This window comes from Amblyomma americanum, chromosome 1, assembly GCF_052857255.1.
Source record: "Amblyomma americanum isolate KBUSLIRL-KWMA chromosome 1, ASM5285725v1, whole genome shotgun sequence".
Lineage (NCBI taxonomy): Eukaryota > Metazoa > Arthropoda > Arachnida > Ixodida > Ixodidae > Amblyomma > Amblyomma americanum.
Genome location: NC_135497.1, coordinates 520346545 through 520365834, shown reverse-complemented (window position 1 = coordinate 520365834; position 19290 = coordinate 520346545). Strand labels below are relative to the sequence as shown.

The window sequence follows — 19290 nt, the reverse complement described above, 5'->3', positions numbered from 1 at the left end:
TATGAGGTATATTTGATGTGGATTCCATATGGGGGATGCATATTCTAGTTTCGGTCTGATTAGCGATTGGTAAGCCAGGAGTTTAACTTGTTGGGGAGCGTGACGTAAGTGGCGTTTCAAAAAGCCTAGTGTTTTATTCGCGGATGATATTACATTAGAAATATGTGTGCGCCAAGATAAATCATGAGATAGCGTGACTCCTAAGTACTTAAATGAGTTAACTGCTTCTATTGGGATTTGAGCTATATTGTACGAAAAAATAAATGGTTTAGTGCGACGGGTGAAGGATACAATCTTGCATTTCTGAGGGTTAAGTGTCATCATCCACAGGTCGCTCCATTTCTGAACGTTAGTTAGGTCAGTCTGGAGGGCTTCTTGGTGGGAAGAGTTATTAATAGTACGATAAATGACGCAATCATCTGCGAACATACGAATGTGACATGATACGTGGAGGGGCAAGTCATTAATGTATATTAAGAATAATAACGGTCCGAGCACTGATCCTTGGGGGACGCCTGAGGTTACTGGAATGTAATCAGAAAAGTCGTTATTAACTATGACTAATTGGGTTCGATTTGTTAAAAATTCCTTAATCCAGTTTAGAATGCTAGGGTGAATATTTAGGTAAGAGAGCTTAAGTAGTAATCTCTGGTGTGGTACTTTGTCAAAGGCTTTTGCGTAATCTAAAAAAATAGCATCAATCTGTTGGTTGCAGTCAAGGTTAGCATGTAAGTCATGAACAAATGTAGCCAGTTGTGTCTCACAGGAAAGGTTTTTACGGAAGCCATGTTGTGATGAATGAAAGAAATTGTTGGTATCGAGAAAGTTCATGACTTGAGAATAAATTACATGCTCCATGATTTTACAAGGAATGCTTGTTAGGGAAATGGGTCGATAATTTAAGGGCGAGTTTTTGTTACCGGACTTGAAGATTGGGACGACCTTTCCCACTTTCCAGTCATGCGGTATGTTACCTGAAGAGAGAGACTGAGAGTACAATAGTGATAAGTAGGCCGCGGAAATGTGCTTAGTATTTTTCAGAAATTTCGAGTTAATTTCATCGATCCCGGCTGATGACGTTAGCTTGATGTTTTCGATACGAGATGATATACCATCTGCGAAGAAAGAAACTGGATCCATGGTTGACGCTGTGAAGGAACTTATGAAGGCGTTAGCAGGTAAATCACACTCTTTCGCAAAAACAGTTGAAAAGGCTCTATTGAAAATGTCAGCACATTCACAATCGCTGATGGTTTGACCCATATCGTTAGTAAGAACAATTGTACGTGTATCCTTTGGGTTTACTACGTGCCAGAATTTTTTAGGGTTGTGTATTAGCATTTTTGGCAAGTCAGAGTGGAAAAAGGTGTGTTTTGCGTTGCGGATAGCAGCAAGGTAATCAGCTTCGGCAGTGTAGTACTTTTCCCATGATGCTTGGCTTGGGTTCCGCTTTGCTGCCCGATAGTGACGCTTTTTCTTGTTTTCCAGGCGTTTCAGGGCCGTAGTAAACCACGGTTTTTGCTGGTTAGCACGGAAACTAGCTACCGGAATGTACTTGTTTGTTAGTTCGTGAACTTTGTCCCTGAAAATCGTCCAATTTTCGTTAAGAGACTTTGTGTGGAAATCGGTTTCATAAGTTGTAAAAAAAGCTGTTAGTTCTTCATTTATTGCTTGAAAATCACCTTTTTCATAAAGACGAATTGTTTTCCTGGAAACTTGACGAAGCATGGGTGTAAAACTGAAGGTAGCATGAATGACTTTATGATCACTTATTTCCCTTAGGTATGTAATACTTGTTGCGCTATCAGGGCTGTTGGTTAATATCAGATCTAGAGTGTTGGCGGAATTCTGCGCAATGCGCGTTGGCTCTAATATTAGCTGAGTAAGGTTGAAGTTAAGACAGACATCGACAAAATTTTTTGCTTCTGAAGAATTTGTCATGGAGGTGTAGTTACGCCAGTCAATAGTGGGAAAATTGAAATCACCAAAAAGAACAATATCTGCGTTAGGATACGATGATGTCAGTTCACTCAGCACATTGTTTAGTTTGTAGGAAAAGTCCGGATCATTTTGCGGTGGCCTGTAACAGACTCCTACCAGCACAGTTCGGGGGGCAGCGTGGCAGAGCAGCCATAGCAGTTCTGAGTTAGAATCTACATTGATTATGGATGCTGAAAACTGCTGATGTACGGCTATGAGCACGCCACCGCCACGGGCTCTTTCCCGGTCTTTACGGTAAACTTTAAAGTTGGGCAGCGCAGCTAAAATTTCGGTATCACTGATATTGCCTGTTAACCACGTTTCTGTAAGAATGAGAAGGGTGCTGTTGGTTGATAAGACAAGACTAGATACGATTTCCCGTTTCGGTAAAAAGCTTCGTATGTTAGTAAATACTGCAGATAAGGTAAGATTAGTTCGGGGGGTGTGCTGTCGGGGAGTTGCTTTAGAGCGAGCAGAGTGCGATTGCTATGGCACTTCTTTTACCGTTTCCGTCAAGTCGTCGAATATATACTGCTTGGGGCCTATGTACAGTGTTGAAAGACCTTCTGACACTGACAAATAACTGAGTCATTTTACAGCCTCATATTGTTGGCTATGGATTATTGAAATAAATGGCTGCAAGTGGAATGAGTGATGTGTAACATTTAGTCTCCCCATGCACAACTACAAAACATAATGATAGTATGCTTTGCAATATGTCTTCACTAAGACCCACAGTGCAGTCTCATAGTGTGGCTGCAGTTTCTGTCGGGGGGAAAAACCCCAGGTGGAGTCAAGCTTGCAGCCTTCACTCAAGGTGTTATTCCCTTTTGCATGTTTACAGGTGCAGCTTACTAGTAGCTGAGGTGCAACCTCCATATTTAAGTAAAACGTGATCAAGAACCCTGGCACACTGCACACTCATCATTTGAACGCAGAAGCATGCTCGAGTCATTTTTCTTAAAATGCTCCATATTTTTATACATGTCTCTTGTAAAAAAAAGCATTTCACAAACATCATGCAATTATGTTCCAACTCTTCTGGCAGCACTAACAGCAGGCATCCCTTGTATTTGCAGGAATAAAAAGTGAACACAAGATGGAGTGGTTATTGATGGTGGCAGATTCATCACTTGAACATATGACTGAAGTTTACTTTAAAAAAGAAATCTGTAAAGTTTCAATATTGCTTTTTTGGTTCTGCTTGTGACCTTCCTAAACAGCCATGAACTCCCTGAATTTTAAGCCACCTGAAATAACACTATAAGATGATGTGTGCATCAATTTGTTTCAATGTAAGCTAAACATATTCAAGCATACAAGTTTGATTTGCAAGTATATGTATTTCATTGGAATAAACTTATGTTTGTGCCAGTGAAATGGAGTGGCTTTGACATATTTTGGTCAAAGATTACAAAACATGAAAGGAGAGGTTGGTGCTTAAAGGTGGCTACAGCTACTGCTTTCCACTTTAGAGAGATAACTACTATAACTGGCAGCACAACAAAACTGAAGTGCCCACACGCAGCAAAAACACGATGGCAGCAGAAAATTAACCTTAACAACAAATGCATTATAGATATTAAGAGAACCTGAGCAATCAATGAGCACAATTCAACAATTCAGTCGGCAGGGACATAAGAACTTAAGAATTAGCAAAAACATAAGAGGGGAACATATGAACACAAGGTTGCAGGCACAGACACATGAAAGCATTACTCAAACTGTCACGAAGACAACAAGCAAAGACTGTCAGATTTTGAATAGACACAGAAAGGTGCAACCCAAAACTGTAACAAGGGCAAAAATGAATGTCGGAAATAACTCGGATGTGCAAGACAGGAGCCCATTCTCGACCTATCGTTGCAGACAAGTACCGCACTGGTCATGCTAGGTCAGCAAAGCCTCTCCAACAAACCCGCTCCTGTGTGGTTTTGCATCAACATAGCTCAAAATTAGCCTACAGCCCTCTTATACCTGTGTCTCTCAATACATATGCACACATCTGCAGCACAACACTCCGTATACCATACGATACTGGTCTTTCACACTGTACTCGAGAGCACCTGCAAAAGAAATAAGTGTATGCTAAAGAACCACTGCGGCATCCCTCATAGCTCGAGGCCGCGTTGGCGCTCCGTGTTGGGAAATTTTGGAAAGGTCTAATCCTTCCAACATCCAGATCTTCTGGACGCCAGGGCACCTCTCAACGACGGGCAATGAGGCGGCCAACACAGCTGCTCGAGCTCTCCTCCTCCGAGCATCTGGCACGCAGCCTCTCTCTGACATAGTTGACAACCCCTCACCCTTACTAAGCTACGCAGAAATTACGGAGTACTATAAGATCACAAGAAGGGAATATCTTCTTCCTCTCAAAACCCTAAGTAAATATGAAGAGCACATAATCAGGCGACTACAAACTAATACTCTGCCCAATCCTTACCTAATGAGTAAATGGTACCCAGAAACCTACAATTCGTCCTGCCCCTTCTGTGGAGCAGTTGGCACACTCTTTCACGCGGTTTGGGAATGTCAAGAAAACCCAGTCTTGGACAGAAATCCCGATCCGACTCATGAGCGCTGGGAGGCAACCCTTCATAGCCACAGCCCACTCGACCAGAAATTGCTGGTTGAGAGGAGCCGGATTATGATGACGACCAATGGGTTCTCGTACTGAACCCACCCAGTTTTTGTGCTCTGAATAAATGTTTTTCCTCCTCCTCCTCCTCCTCTGTGGGATGTAAACACAGTAAAACCAAACCAGCAAAAAAAATGTGATGCGGTCAGGCTTTCAGTCCCCATTTTTGTTAACCTGAGACCATTTCGTGTTGATAACTGGGTTTTGAAGATTAACCAGAATGCAGCACATGCGCATTATTGAACTCATATGAGGAATCATGTCCACGGCGACTCTTGTGTTCAAGACATTAAAGAGCTTCAAACGCTGGATCACCCTTTCAACGTGTATCCGTACCAGCGCAACATGGTAGGTTTCCTGCAGTTCCTCACAGGTGAACTGGACATTCCCTTTCGAAAATGGGGGTAGAACAACAATTCCTTCTTTCCCTTCAGCTGGTGCCTTAATTCCGGGAAATCCCTTATCAGCAAGTACTACATCCCCTGGCTCTATTCGGTCCAGAAATCCTGACTCCAGCGTGATGTGGGTGTCCGACGTTCGACCCCCATAGGCATCCGAGACAAATGTAATGCAACCATTTGGCAAAATTCCCACCAGGAACTTTAAGGTGTAGCCACCCTTGTAGTGGGAAAATAGAGCACGTCTCTGTTCTAGTGTTGGTGGTTCTTCTGTTCTAACCTCAGTGCAGTCTATAATAAAACGGCAACGTGGGTAGTGGCGCATGAAGCAAGCAGGCATTAATGCATCAACAGTCGCACGTGAAGGGTTTGGAATGAAATTCTGCAGTGCAGCCAACATATTGCTCAGAACAAAGTAGAATATTCTGCTTACAGCTGTACGGTGGAGGCCAAAAAGAACGGCAATGCTGGAAAATGAAGTTCCCAGTTTCAACCTCATCAAAAAAATTGCCAGCTTTTGAGCTACGGGCACATCGATTTGCCGGACAGGTATAGGAGAAATGACAGATAAAAGGAGCGCAAATACATTTGCACTGACGCCACAGAGTTCCCGGAATGCTTCCTCTTTGTGACACATGGACTCATACCCCAAGAAAACACAGCTGCGCTCTTCTGGACCAGCGAACGTTGACTCTGTAGCCACCTGGGCGTGAACACTGGTGTCTACAGTGTCATTGTGGCAGACTTGAGTCGAAGCGCAGCCTTGAGAGGCCACAGACAAAAAGAGGGTACATTGTCCTTGATGTAGACTCCCTTCAGTCTGCGTAGCCTGGAAAATGGTAAAAGTTTCCATTAGTTTTTGTCATCTGTATTTTGAATAGAGAGTGCAAGCGGCCCTCTTTTTAGTTTTCTTTGGTTGCAAAAGCTTTGTGTTCCTGGTTAATTCATCTGCAGATTAGAGAACTCAACAAATTTGTCTTTTCAGCACTGGTAAAGTAATTAAATAGTACAAAGTATAATTCTCAGAGGAACACTTCAATTATTAACATGTGCTTTATAACTAGCAGCATCAATTGCAAGCAGAGCATGGAACAATGAACGGGGAGTGAAAAAAGTTTTATCAGTAAAGACGATGAAGAAAACAACATACCACAGATAACATGGTAGCGACGCTGTCGGACGAACTTCGTGCACCGCCCGCACCAGAAGCTGCAGCCTTGGGGCTTGAAGCGTCTGCCGTGGTCTCTGGCTCGTCGGGTGCCGTCGCTTCAGCGGACAAGCCGTCCGCACCAGAAACTGCAGACTGGGAGCCCACAGCCTCGGCTGCAGTTCGTAGCTTTCCGGAAGTAGACGCTTCGGTAGTCAAGCCTCTGCGCCGAGCTCTTGAAAAGATATGCCCAAGGTTAAATTCTGATGTATAGCTCTACGCTGGGCTTCAATATCAGAAATATTACTAACATCGGAATATCTGCTCCGGACCACATATGAGCCGCGCCGACAGTATTTGCAAACCAGCAAAATCTTTCCCGTGAACAGCGCTGCTTACCGCTCGTATCTCCCAATCTTCGTCTCGCTGCAGACGCCGTCGCATCTCCCATAGCTCGCCGGAAACAGCGTAGGAATGTATGCACGGTGTCCGGCAATCGTGCTTTTCTCGTTCCCCACAAAATGTGCACTGCAGATGCGGGTCAAGCAGCGGTTCGGTTGACATGGGCTTCCGTCCGGGCTAATGGAAACAATTAAATACAATAAGCCGTTGACAACGCTGACGAGGCGTGTATGCTTACCTTGCACGGCGTACCGCTCTAACCCAGCGCTGCCTTCTTTCCTCTTCATACGGCCTCCAGGGAAAGCTGTAAAATTTAATCTTCGGCAACTTTCCGGCGGTGTTCTTATAACTGTTGTGGCAGCCGTACACACAACAGTAAATAGAACTCCTGCTTTTAGATCGCGTACACTCTGCGCTGCCGCTTGCCGCCATGGTATTAACTGCGGCGACTGCGGCGGCTGCACGTTTGACTTACACATAACGCACGTCGCGAACGGGAGGTGGCGCCACATGTACGGTCAAAGCTGCAGCGCACCAGGCACCTGCAAGTCACGGTTAATTACGGAAAGGCAGCTTTCCCCGCTTCCTTTTGTCGTCTTGTCCGTCGTGCGTCGCGTGTCGCGGCGAACCCGACAAAGGGGAGGCCATCAACCCCCTTCCCCTCACCCTCCCCTCCTGAAGCAGAGGAAAGATCCCGCAAATAGTTTCCTAGAGAGGTCCTTTTTTTCCTTGCGGTCAACGAGGGGTCAAACGACAGGCCCAAGCAGTGTGAGGCAACGTTCTCTGTTCGTTCTAGAGACGCAAGCTTACACTGCAAAATGAAACCTTGTCTTTCTCTTCCAAATGCAATTTCATTTCATTTTTACAAAATGCAAGTTACATGCCACAGAGATGCAAGGGCTAAAAGCTGCTAAAAAGCAGCTTGACTGGGCCCAAGCGCCTCTGAAATGGCAGTACACGACAAACGCACTTCAAGCAAAAAAAATGTTTACATATACGTATAAAAAGCATTAAAAAATGTTTACGTGCTCTTAACGCAGCGCTATCCACGTTCTTTTATTGATGACGCCATAAGCAGAGCTTCAAATCTGAACCGTAGTCAAATACTCCAGGGGCGCCGAAGAGATAATCGAAATGATTACACTACAAACCTTATTCTCACATTTAACAGTAACGCACCGAACATAAACAGAATTCTTAATAAGCACTTTAATATTCTCCAGCAAAGTCAACGACTATCGAAAATATTTACATGCGCACCCCGCGTGATTTACAGGCGTGCCAAAAACATTCAGAACCATCTAGTCCACTCCAAGGAACACAAAACCCCAAAATATGGATGCCAGCCCTGTAGTAAAGATCGCTGCAAAGTTTGCAAGCACATGAAGACTACGTGTTCCGCAACTAGTACGAGGTCAGTTTTCCAGCATTCAATCAACGGCAAGTTTGACTGCGACTCATCAAACATTATTTACCTTCTTGAATGCACTGTGTGTAACCAGCAATACATAGGAGAGACAAACACTGCATTTCGCATTCGATTCAACAACCACTGAGCACACACCAAGTCTCTCCCCAATCTTCCCCTATCCAAGTATGTAAACTCAGAAGGACACCCATTTGACCAACTAAAAGTAACAATTATTCAAGGGGGCTTCAAAAACAGGCGAGCACGTGAACAACGTGAATTCTATTTTATCCACAAGTTTAATACTATTCAAGAATGTCTTAACGAAAAGCCTGGTATCCTTTCTTTTATTCACGACCTCCAAACAAAATAATACTGCACCTCTCGTTAATTGGCTAACTCAGATATACCCTTTATAACTCCTAGTGTATATCCCAGGCAATCATACCACTCCTTACTTACACTATACTGCCTCGTGCAGTATTAATAAGCTTTGACGTTCTTTCCTTACTTTTTTCCGACAATTTGAAATCTTTGTACACAGCTAGCCCAGCCCTCCTCCACTACAACCAAGTATTCCCGACGAAGTCGGTTCAACGACCCGCCCAGGGAGAGGGGTGCACCGTTCAGTGAAACCCAGACCCCCTGTGTAAGTTCTTACACATGTGCTCGTTAACGTAGCCCACTCCTTCCTTAACGTTCTAGCCCTCGGCTTACCGGAAATTAGTGAGACTCCCCAAAAGGCGCCTGGTTTGGCCTGTTCGTCGCTGCCAGTGTCATTTGCGCAGCGGCGCCTCTTTGGCCACGCATCTGCAGCGGCGCCCATCTTTGTGTTTGTGCAATTTGTTTGTGTCTTGTTTGCACGTTTTGCTTTCGTACGCCTGTGGTTGCCGCGCTGCCCATGTCCCCCGCACTGTCTTCCTCTCCCTTTCTCTCGTTTCGCCATCTCCTTTTTTTACCCTTTCCTTCCTTACTAGAATAGTTCCCCCCCCCTTTTTTTTTCTTTCTTTCTATTTTTTACTTCCTCCCCCAATCTTGTCCCTGTCTGCTCCCCACACCCCTATCTTTATTTTTTTTTTACTTTCTTGTTCAATTTTTTTAACTGCAATGAAAACAATGAGCATGTATGCTCACTAACAATAGTTTACAGACGCATGAAAACAAAGAGAAGAGCCGAGAAATATAAAGAGAAAAGAAACACTCAATAGGCATACATGGCACCGGCAGACAACAAAGGAACATTAAATGCAACCTGGCTATATATTAACAGAATACATTTTTAACTCGCTTGATTTAACACTATCCAAAACTGTGTGCTTATTAAGAGTGGTTGGTAAATTGTGTTCAAGCGTTTGTAGTTTATAATTAATTCGAAAATATGGAATATACCAGAGATCGGTAATTCAGGTGTAGAGTCGATTCGAAGCGGTCCTTAAATGTGTAGTACGTATTAAGAAATCTCTATAACCAGGAGAAGAATGGTAAAAGAACCTCAAAATGCGAAAAACATATATATGTTCAAAACGAATGATGTTATAATTTCTAAAAGCAGTTTGCGTTGGAGAGACAGATAAGGAAGGTTTACAATGTAGCGGATCATTTTCTTCTGCAGAACCTGTATTTTTATCACATTTTTTTTGTGGTGTTGCCCAAACAGAGTTACGGAACCGAAAAGAGCATGATAAATTTGAATTTTCACGTGAGTGGGAAGGAGCCATCGACATCGTGTTAGAACACCTGCTACTGAAGAGAGCTTTTTGCAAATATTTTCCACATGTGGATCCCACCTGAGATGCGACGAGAAAGTATCTTCAAGGATTTTGTGGCTGTCTACAATTTGAATTTCTTGACCTGCGTATTTAGGAGCGCGTTGTAGTTCGACTGGCTTGTTCTTTGCACGGAAAATCATTACCTTAGTCTTTGTAGGGTTTATTTGTAGGCAATTAGAAGAGGACCAGTTCTCTAGTTTCGTAAGGATTACATTGCACTCTGCTATCATCGGCGTATATAATAAATTTCGCTTTGTCATAAATATGCACAATGTCATTTATATAGATGTTAAAAAGCATCGGGCCCAGAATGCTGCCTTGAGGCACACCATTTCGTACCGCCAGAAAAAAAGACTGATGGTTGTGGATATAGACAGATTGTTTTCGATTTTGCAGGTATGATTTCATGAGGTCTAAAAGTGTTCCACGAACTCCGTTTTGAGAAAGTTTATGAGTTAAAATTTGATGGTTTATGGAATGGAAAGCCTTACTAAAATCAATGAAGAGTCCGACAGTGAGAATACCTGCTTCAGTGTTTTGCAGGATACATTCCTTAAGTGATAACAAAGCCGTTTCCGTCGACTTTCCCCTTCGGAAGCCAAATTGAGCATCAGACAGGATTTGTTTTGCATTAAAAAAGTTCACTACACGGGAAAAGATTACTTTTTCCAAGCCCTTTGAAAAGACTGGAATCACAGATATTGGTCTATAATTGGACACTACATCTTTATCTCCCCCTTTAAACACAACTGTCACTCTTGCTTTCTTCATTTATTCCGGGTAAACTCCCGTTTCAATTAACAAATTGAAGATGTATGCAAGCACAGGTGCAATATATGATAGTACATATTTGACTGGTTTTATCTGAATATTGTCAACATCTAAGGCTTTGCTATTATTCAAATTCATAAAGGTCTCATTGGTGGGCTCAAGGAAAAGGCTTTCGAAAGGGCTACAAGATGAAGGAACTTCAGGTAGATGCATCATAGGTAAATGGGTGGTTAAAAAATTGTTTAAATGGCCAGCAAGAGCCTGACCGGATAATTCAGAGCCCTTATAGATTATTCGTTGAGCTGGCGCATTTTTCGTATTGCGACGTAACAAGTTATCTACAACTTTCCACACAGTGTCTGAATTTTTCATTCTAACATCAGAGAACAGTTTTTGATGATACACAGTCTTAGCACGCTTAAGCTCAGCATTTAGATTATTTCTTGTTTTTTTTCATAAGAGATTCAAGAGAGCGATTATTTAAAAACGCATGGTACTTGTTTTTGCTCTTTATCATTCTTCTGAGCTCTGGCGTGATCCATGGTTCTCTTATTCGTTTAGACTGCTTAATGCTCTTTATATATTTCTACAAAAACCTTGATAAACGCTGAATATGCATTATTTGAGTCCTATATAGAATAACTAGGACTCCCGCCCAAAACCATTTCAGCCTATCTGGGTACCTCCAACCTTTTTTATTTGCGTGTAACTCCAGCCCCTCTTCATCTTTGTTATTGTAGCCGCTATTGTTTCTCAAGTACCATCTTGATATTAGCAGTTCCTAATTCAAGCCTTCTGCAGGGTTTGAAGGACCTATTTAATTGGAAATGAGAACACGTGCACAGGGTGGAAAGCGTGTGATCTGCCAGGAAACACTGAGGCGGCCCCGAGAAGGGCCTTTATTAAGGTTGACAGCCGTTTTGTGCCTCTTCACTTGGCAGCGACGACACAGCGTGTGCGGTCCCCATGGTTTTGCCCCAGCTGTCGAAGCAATCCTCGGGCACGACCTTCGACATCTGATGTTTTTATTTAAAAAACACATGGACCAAAGTCGTGCTGTATGCAGTGCGATCGCCATGTGGTTCCACTGACGGCGAACAATCATCCACCTAGCCCGGCTCTTTGGACAGATTCAGGAAACGACTGAAAAGAACAAAAGTAACGAGCAAACAAGTTAGAACGCAAAGAAACGAAGGCGCTCTGCGCTAATGCTGTAGCGAGGTCTAATATGTAAAATTTCACGGCTGGCGTCGATTTCTACAAAGCGCGGATAGTCGCTACGAAAATAAACAAAGGCGCACTGGAGCTGGGTAAGTCTGCAGCTACAAGCACGAGTTTTTTGTCTCTACCGCCGATTTCCACACCGCGCGATTGTCATAACTTTTCTTGGACTTGCTGTTGAAGCTGACAGCGATCATAAAAATTAAGGCCGCCGACTGTAGTGACAGAGGCTTGCCACTGAAAGGAACAAAGCCGTGCACTTTGTCAACCAGGCAACGAGGCCTAGCGCGAGTTTTAGAGCCGACTTGGACAAAGCGCGAGACGGCGCGCGCTTCTAACGCTTGCCGACGCAAAGAAACAAAGGCGCGCTGCGCTGGGATAATGCTGTAGCGAGGTCTCATATGTAAATTTTCACGGCTGCCGTCGATTTCGACAAAGCGCGAGAAGTCTCTAAGGAATTAAACAAAGCTGCACTGCACTGGGTGAATGCTGGACACTTAGGCCAGGCGCGATTTCCACAATGCGCGAGTCGGAACTTCTGGACTTACCGTTACAGCTGATAGCGATCCTAAAGGGCAGATTGTAGTGGCAGAATTATCGTGGCCACTTTTACCCTGGACTTGCCACTGCAAAGGAACAAAGGCGCACTGGGGGTCGATGCCCTGGCGTCTCGCCACGTGGTATCGGTCCGCGGCAAATAAGGACAGCATCGGCTCGCCAGAAGCACCCAGGAAACGATGCTGCAAAAAAAGTTACATTACAAGCGCCGCCATTTGGCGAGTTCTGCACGAGAAAACTTGCGAAAACGTTGTTCAACCCTTACCTCGTGATTGAGAACGTGCACGCCCGACAAGCGCTTCATCGTGGCTGTCAGACGGCGGTTCAGATGGCGACGCCGGCAGTCCTCAAACCGCACCTTATGTGGGTCGTCGTAATGGAGTTGCAAAATTTTGAACACCAGCACGACGTGCTCCTGCAGCAGGAAAACGAGGTCCTGGAATGCGCAAGGCATGTAGGTAAGCGGTACAGCACTTCATGAAGCGAAATTTGAGATAAAATGCGTGCCTTTATGTCGCTGGCGGTGTCTCGGGGGTCAGCGCCTTTTGGGGGTCGTCGCAATGTCGTGGAAGCAAGAACTGTACAGAAATTCCAGCTGGCTGCGCCGACGAGCGCACCACGCAAAAAAAAAAAAGCCGTACCTGGACACCTTCCGAAGCGCGCACGCCGCCGCCTACGCTCACGAAGAGAATGCCCGCAGACCACGCACGCCCGGCGGCCGGCCGGCCGGCCCTAGCGATTCCCTAGGCACTTCAGGGACAGGCCGAGAGAGGCGTGGCGACACCACATCCGGTTGAGAACGAGGGCGAAGCGAAAAAACGTCACGCAGACACGCATCCCACCGACCAATCGGCGTTTCCAGCCCACCGACCCGCAAACGCTTCTTGAGCGTCACCCATGAACGCGGTCTGTTTGGTATGCGCAGACCAACGTTTTTAGATCCCTTTGGCGCAGACGTCGGGTGGCCTCGCTGCCCGTCATCTCTGCCGCTGATGGACGCAGCTGCGTGCTGCGGCAGCTGTCCCTGGAAGCGACGCCGACAGCTGGGCTCATGCATGGGCGCCTCTCAGGGCGAGCCACCCACCCGTTGGGCCCCCGCAGAGCGGCTCAGGGCGCGGGAATTCCCCCGAAAGCTGAGCCGTGCCTGTTACAAAAATGCTGACGACCAATAAACTAACCAATTCAACATTTTATTAAGAAGAGTTCTCTCATACCGAAGCAGCTACGTGCGAACGTAGTAATGTGTAATGGTGCTGTCAACCTGGTACATTATTTTCGCCTCTGCGTTAGATGAAAGAGAGGGGTCGAGAGGAGCGAAGGAGCATGCGCCAATACCATCCGATAGATGCTTCAGCTGTGCACAAAATGAGATGGACGCTCAGCGACACTTCGTGTAGTTCTCGAATGCGGTAGTGTGTTGCTCGAGAGCAAGCGCCGATTAAGCTACAGAACAGTGTTTCCGCGAAGCACGTTTGCGCGGTATAAAAAATTTCACACAGGTTTTAAAACAAATTGCACATGTTAGCATGCTAGTATAAATATGCAACGTTAGCAAGCTTCATTACGTTAAAGGAGAATTTGAACCGGTCGTATAGGGTCCTCATCTGCCCCGTGTCCGTATCCTACCCCTGATTTTGTTTCAATTATTTCTTTATTTATTTATTTTAATATTCTGTTGATACCACTTGGCGCTGATACAGGAGTGGGCTCACATACGAGAAGTATGCAAGTGTACCCTGAAGGCAAGTTTAATGAAGTCACGGCTAGGGAGAAATGCCAGCAGCTTTCCGAACCGAGGCAAAACGGGGTGGAGTTTGACGCCCACCGTTAGCCGGTTTAGGTTGAGTGTTGAGAATGAGGCACGTGCTCCTTCTCCAGCCCGACCACGGCCGGTCTGGAGAGAGGCGAGCGGGAGAAAAGCGGTGCACATGACAGGCGCACCGCTGTGTGACGCGCGCTCGTAGGCGTGGCCAGCGCTCTTTTTGGTCTCGAGGTTTCGGCCGTGTGCGGCCCCGAAGTTGCTTGCACTGCTGCGGCGACGAGAACGGCTTTTTAGAAAACATAAACGCCGATATAGATAGTGTCTACTGTGGGCTACACGCCTCTCGTAAATAAGGAGCCTAAGAGTAATTGTTAAAAAGTTAACTACTTCTCGTATCAGTTAACGAGCTGGCTAATTAGCACGTCTTGGCTGTATTCGGTTCTACTGCACCGCTGACAACGATATGTGCGGAACAAAGCTCACTTCTAACTCCGAAAACTTATTAAAAAAGTTGAATCTTAGATGAATCGATATAACTTGTCGACCTAGTTGGTTCGTTTTAGGAGCTTAGAAACTGCTGCGATAAAGGATAAGAACTGCGAAAAAAATGCTAACGACCCATACAAATGCTGACAACTTTAATCTGCGAAGCCACGCAAAACGCGTATAAGCGATCTCAGCAGCTCATTTTCAATGTAATCAAAAGACACCAGCCTGTTAAACGTGCGCAAGCATCACAATCACGCCAAAATAAAAACAGAAATCGAGCAAGGAAACAACCGCCGTCATGCGAAAGAGTGTGAAAGTGGCTGCGGCCCAAATAACCCGACCGCGGCGGCTGCGTTTTTATGGAGGAAAAACGCTAAGGCGCCCGTGTGCTGTGCGATGTCAGTGCACGTTAAAGATCCCCAGGTGGTCGAAATTATTCCGGAGCCCTCCACTACGGACCTATTTGTTCCTCTCTTCTTTCACTCCCTCCTTTATCCCTTCCCTTACGGCGCGGTTCAGGTGTCCAACGATATATGAGACAGATACTACGCCATTTCCTTTCCACCAAAAACCAATTATTATTATTATGCGGCCCAAAAGGGGACAGTGAGGAGAACTCTATCAATTCGTTTTTGTTATCAAATACTGATAGTTAGGCATTTCATGGCTTTGTGGCCGCTTGTCCGCGAGCGAAAGATGCATTTATTTCAAAGAAATTTGGATTCGAAGTTGAAAAAGTTTTACCCGCTGCTCCGATTCAAACTCGGCGCACTCTTATGACGTCACGGCGTCCTCTTGTGACATCACAGGACGGAGTGACGTGAAACAGACGTAAACGCAGACCCCGTGATTTCTGGCGGCTAGCGGTGCGGTCTAGCAGCAGCCGAAATGAAAGCTACCGCCGCCGCACGTTGAAGGCATCTATCGGGGGTCGCTACCGTCGCTTCGTTTACGTTTGCACCGGCGTGTGCCAGCGTTACGATGGATCCCGTTCCTGCACCCGCCAACGAAGTTCTCGCAAAAACTCCGGCCTGTATTTCAGCGACCTCAGCCCCACATAGCGTGCGATGCTTTTGAGGGAGCACGGTTAGGTTAGGCGCCGGCGGGTCGTTTCCCCCTTCCGCCGTGTGCAGCCGTTGCAAATTAAATGCCATAACCCCAGTGCGGGGAGTCGCAATGGGCCAGGACAAGGTCGGCGCGTCGCGCCCATCGGAGGCTGGCCGGGGCTTTGGGGCCAATGGATTGTGATACCTTGAACGGCGCGGTTGCACGGTGCAGCAGGCGGCGTCCAGGAGGTTTTCCACAGTTGCAAGGACCAGGTTATTTATTTATTTATTTTTTGCCACAAAAAAAAAACGGATGGGTGTTCAAGGGCGCTCGTGTTTAAATTTGGCGGCTTGAAAGTAAAGCCGACGCAAGACGCTTCAACGGGTTCCGCGTGTTTCCGGAGGTACGGGGTCAACTGGATCGGGCTCTCTCGCCCACTTGCATGTACCTTCTGATGTGTACTGTGAATGGATTAAATTAGCCGAGAGCTCGAAGAGAACAGCTGCGCCCAAATGCCGAAGCTATTGAATGGAGCCGCAAACAAACGAGTTGGAGGAGAGCGGAGTCACAGTCTCTGCAGGTTCCAAACCTTTTTTTCTTAACTGCCTTGTATCTTGTCTCCCGTCCCTAATAAACGATTTTTGTTAAGTAGATCGAAGTTGAATGGCACAGCCGGGAACGTTTCGCCGGGCCAGCGTAATAAGACACAAGTGCTCTTTATACTGCTCACTTCCTTGTACGATCACCGACCATCATGCTATCATAGTTTTTCATCGACCGTAGCGATCACCTGACCAGCCTCAGCAGGCTCCTTCAGAGGTTAACCAGCACTTGAAGCGGCACTTGGAGTTCCTCTGCTGTTCGGCGATTATAAATCGAGGCGCGTCAAAAATAAAACCACGGGGCACGCAAAGCGCATAGACGCGAAGCGCCATAACAAACCGAAACTCTCGTAGCCGCCTGAGGCGCCTCAAAGCATCGGTTTTCTTTGCTTCCAACATTCAGGTTGTCTTTTGTCTGTCTTGCTTGTGTGATAAAACTACAGTATCGGTGTTAAAACAAAACTTACTTCAATACTGAACCACGCAACCTTCCTCTGTCAGCCTCAGAGATTCATGGCCTGCATGGAGGAAGGAATATTCCTCCAAGGTGGCGTCTCGTGTCCTGTGACGTCATCCCGCTTGTACTTGCGAGATTGGCCTGTGGCAGCGATAGCTGTGTTTTGGTTCTTGCTATTTTCTACCTTACAAGAGCTTTGTTTTCAGTAAGAGTGTCGTTTTTGTGATCAGGAGCTGGTATTCTAATGATACAAGCCAACTTCAATTTCTCCTCAGTGTTCCTTTAACTTATATACCGTACAAGTTATAAAACTAGCAGAATGAAGAGGTGACATTTGCACGATTATCCTGGTTTATGAGTTTAGTAAGAAATGTACTGATAAAGTGCCAGCTGTGCATTGGTGTACATAATAGGTTTTTGAATACATTGTTGTGCGATATGTTTTCACAGAAACTGCACTGACCGCGACTGTTGTATGAGCTTTATTGGCGTTCTCACGTCCGCCTTGCCTGATAAATTTGTACTATTGTGATAAATTTGCTAAAGAAACTTACTGATCATTATGGGGTGCAAATGTGTATTTCTGCCTATGTCAAACATTTGGCGATAGCCTAAGCCGAGTGTATGTAATAAGTGACAGAACAGATTGATTTATTACTTTCAACCTGTCCTCCCAAAAATATAAAAGGCCAGCTTCCTCATTTAAGTAGCGCTGACAGGTGGCCAGCCGCAACAAAAAATGAAAACCTCCACAACGCAGAGGCATATGTCATCTGCCACCGCCGAAAACGTACAATAAAAATCCACATAATAGCTTCCTCTCAGTCCTGGTATTACTTCATATTGCTTCCCTGCTTAAATGTACTGAGCAGTGCCGCCACCGGTTTTCAGTATAGCACCGATAATTTTTTTTAGCTCGGAGATTATTACGCCCATGCCGCGGCATCACAATTGTAGAGAAAACAAATTCCGAGCCCGATTACTACAGTCGGTGATGCATTATTATAACGCAGCTCTTGTACGCAATTTCTGCGAAGTTAATGAAGCATTGTTGTCGTTTTTTTTGTGCTAGTTTACGCTAACTGATGTCTAGAGCGACTGTCACAGCTAGACCACGGCGGCGCCGGAGCTGCGTGTTTACGATTACGTTTACCGAGTGTCGTCTTCGTCCTGTGAGTTGAAAACAGCGTTTTTTTCCTCCTTTACCCCCCCTCCTTCCTTAATTGTTCCCTTTATTGAAACTGTCCACCCGGGAGGCACGTCGTATACATACACGGAGGGATCACGTGTATACATACAGGCAATGGCCACCGGTGATGGCACGCACCACCTTCAGATCACTGAGGTAGCGCGAGGCACAGGCAAGGGGTGGTCACGTGATCGGTTACACCCCCTCCACGACGAGAAACAGCTGCGCTGTAACCAACGGAGTCCCTTTGCATTGGCCGTTTATTCATCGCGGCTTGTGTAAACGAGTTGTTTTAGCGAGGGCGCATTTGCCGAGGCACCGCGAAAGCACGCAATCACGTGGCAATTTTTAAAGCCCACGATCATTGCTTGAAGTTAAAAAAAGAAGGAACCACAATATAATCACCTTGAACAAAACGACTGAAATAGGCTGTTATAAACGCGCGTTGTAGACCTTACACAGTGAAAATTTTAGGCTGAAGTCAAAGGCAAAGAACTCATTGGACAGATGCTACCGATGAAAGAGTAGGCTGATTTGTTTTTGTTAATCCTCAAATTAATAAATATGCGGTGAATGTCCAGATTTACAGCCTAAATGCTTATTTTGACGCAATCACCGAAAATGCCGACTATAGCTGAATGTTCAAAGCGAGGGGTTTTTTTTGGAAAGATTGGCCCTACTGAGCTGAAGCACCCAGTGTATATTGAAGACGTGCCATCTTGTGTTCTCTCCAACACACACCTCTGTGCGGGTGACTTCGCTCTCTTAGAGGAAATTAACAATTTAGGTAGCGTTGCAGCGTAGCAAAGTGATGCCTCGTATAAGACTCTGGTGATGAAACTTAGCAGCACTAAATGTAGCCTTCTACAAGTTTGTAGTTTTTCCTTGCCTTGTGAAATTTGACAGTATTCTTCTCGAGTCAATAATTTCTGACGAGCCGCAGTGGTGGCTGAGTGGCTATGGTGCTTTGCTGCTGACCCAAAAGATGCGGGTTCGATCCCGGCCGGGGCGGTAGCATTTCGATGGAGTGTGTCACGGATCTCTCCGGGGAGCACTCGGACCGAAAAAATGGACTAGGCGACGGGTGTACCCACACAAACGCACATTTAATACACTTTACGTGGCACACACACTAGACCCCAAAACTAACACAACGAACACGAAACACAAAGACTATAAAAACACACGACCCGGGCACACTACTACTAGCGTCTACTACTAGTGTTCTACTATTAGCGGTCGGCGTTCGTGCTCACTGTTGGTTCGGTGGGGCTGCGGCGTTGTATGGATCCAGTAGGCGGCGTCGAGGCGGCGTTCGCCGTGCTTGGGCTGGCGTGGCTGGCGGCGTTCGACGTCCTTGGGCTGGCGTCGCTAGCTGCGTCGTACAAGCTTCAGGTCCAAGCGCCCGTGGAGGTGATGCCGGTGTTGTTGGCGTTGGGAGCACCACCCGGA

The 19290-nt window shown here is 45.9% G+C and overlaps 1 protein-coding gene across 1 annotated transcript; it reads right to left on the bottom strand.

Annotated features, from left to right (window-relative positions):
- Positions 1 to 11287: 11287 nt before the first annotated feature.
- On the bottom strand, positions 11288 to 12746 carry LOC144128649 (uncharacterized). Its single transcript, XM_077662213.1, has 3 exons — positions 12558 to 12746; positions 12348 to 12474; positions 11288 to 11656 (listed from the first exon to the last, which is right to left on the bottom strand). Exons 1-3 carry the CDS (start codon positions 12744 to 12746, stop codon positions 11646 to 11648), a joined length of 327 nt encoding a protein of 108 aa, XP_077518339.1. The 3' UTR covers positions 11288 to 11645.
- Positions 12747 to 19290: the final 6544 nt, after the last annotated feature.

Coding starts and splice junctions, on each gene's coding strand:
- LOC144128649 (XM_077662213.1), bottom strand. CDS start 12,746: ATGCCTTGCGCATTCCAGGACCTCGTTTTCCTGCTGCAGGAGCACGTC. Junction 12,475..12,557: donor TGCACGTTCTCAATCACGAG/GTAAGGGTTGAA, acceptor CTTTTTTTGCAG/CATCGTTTCCTGGGTGCTTC.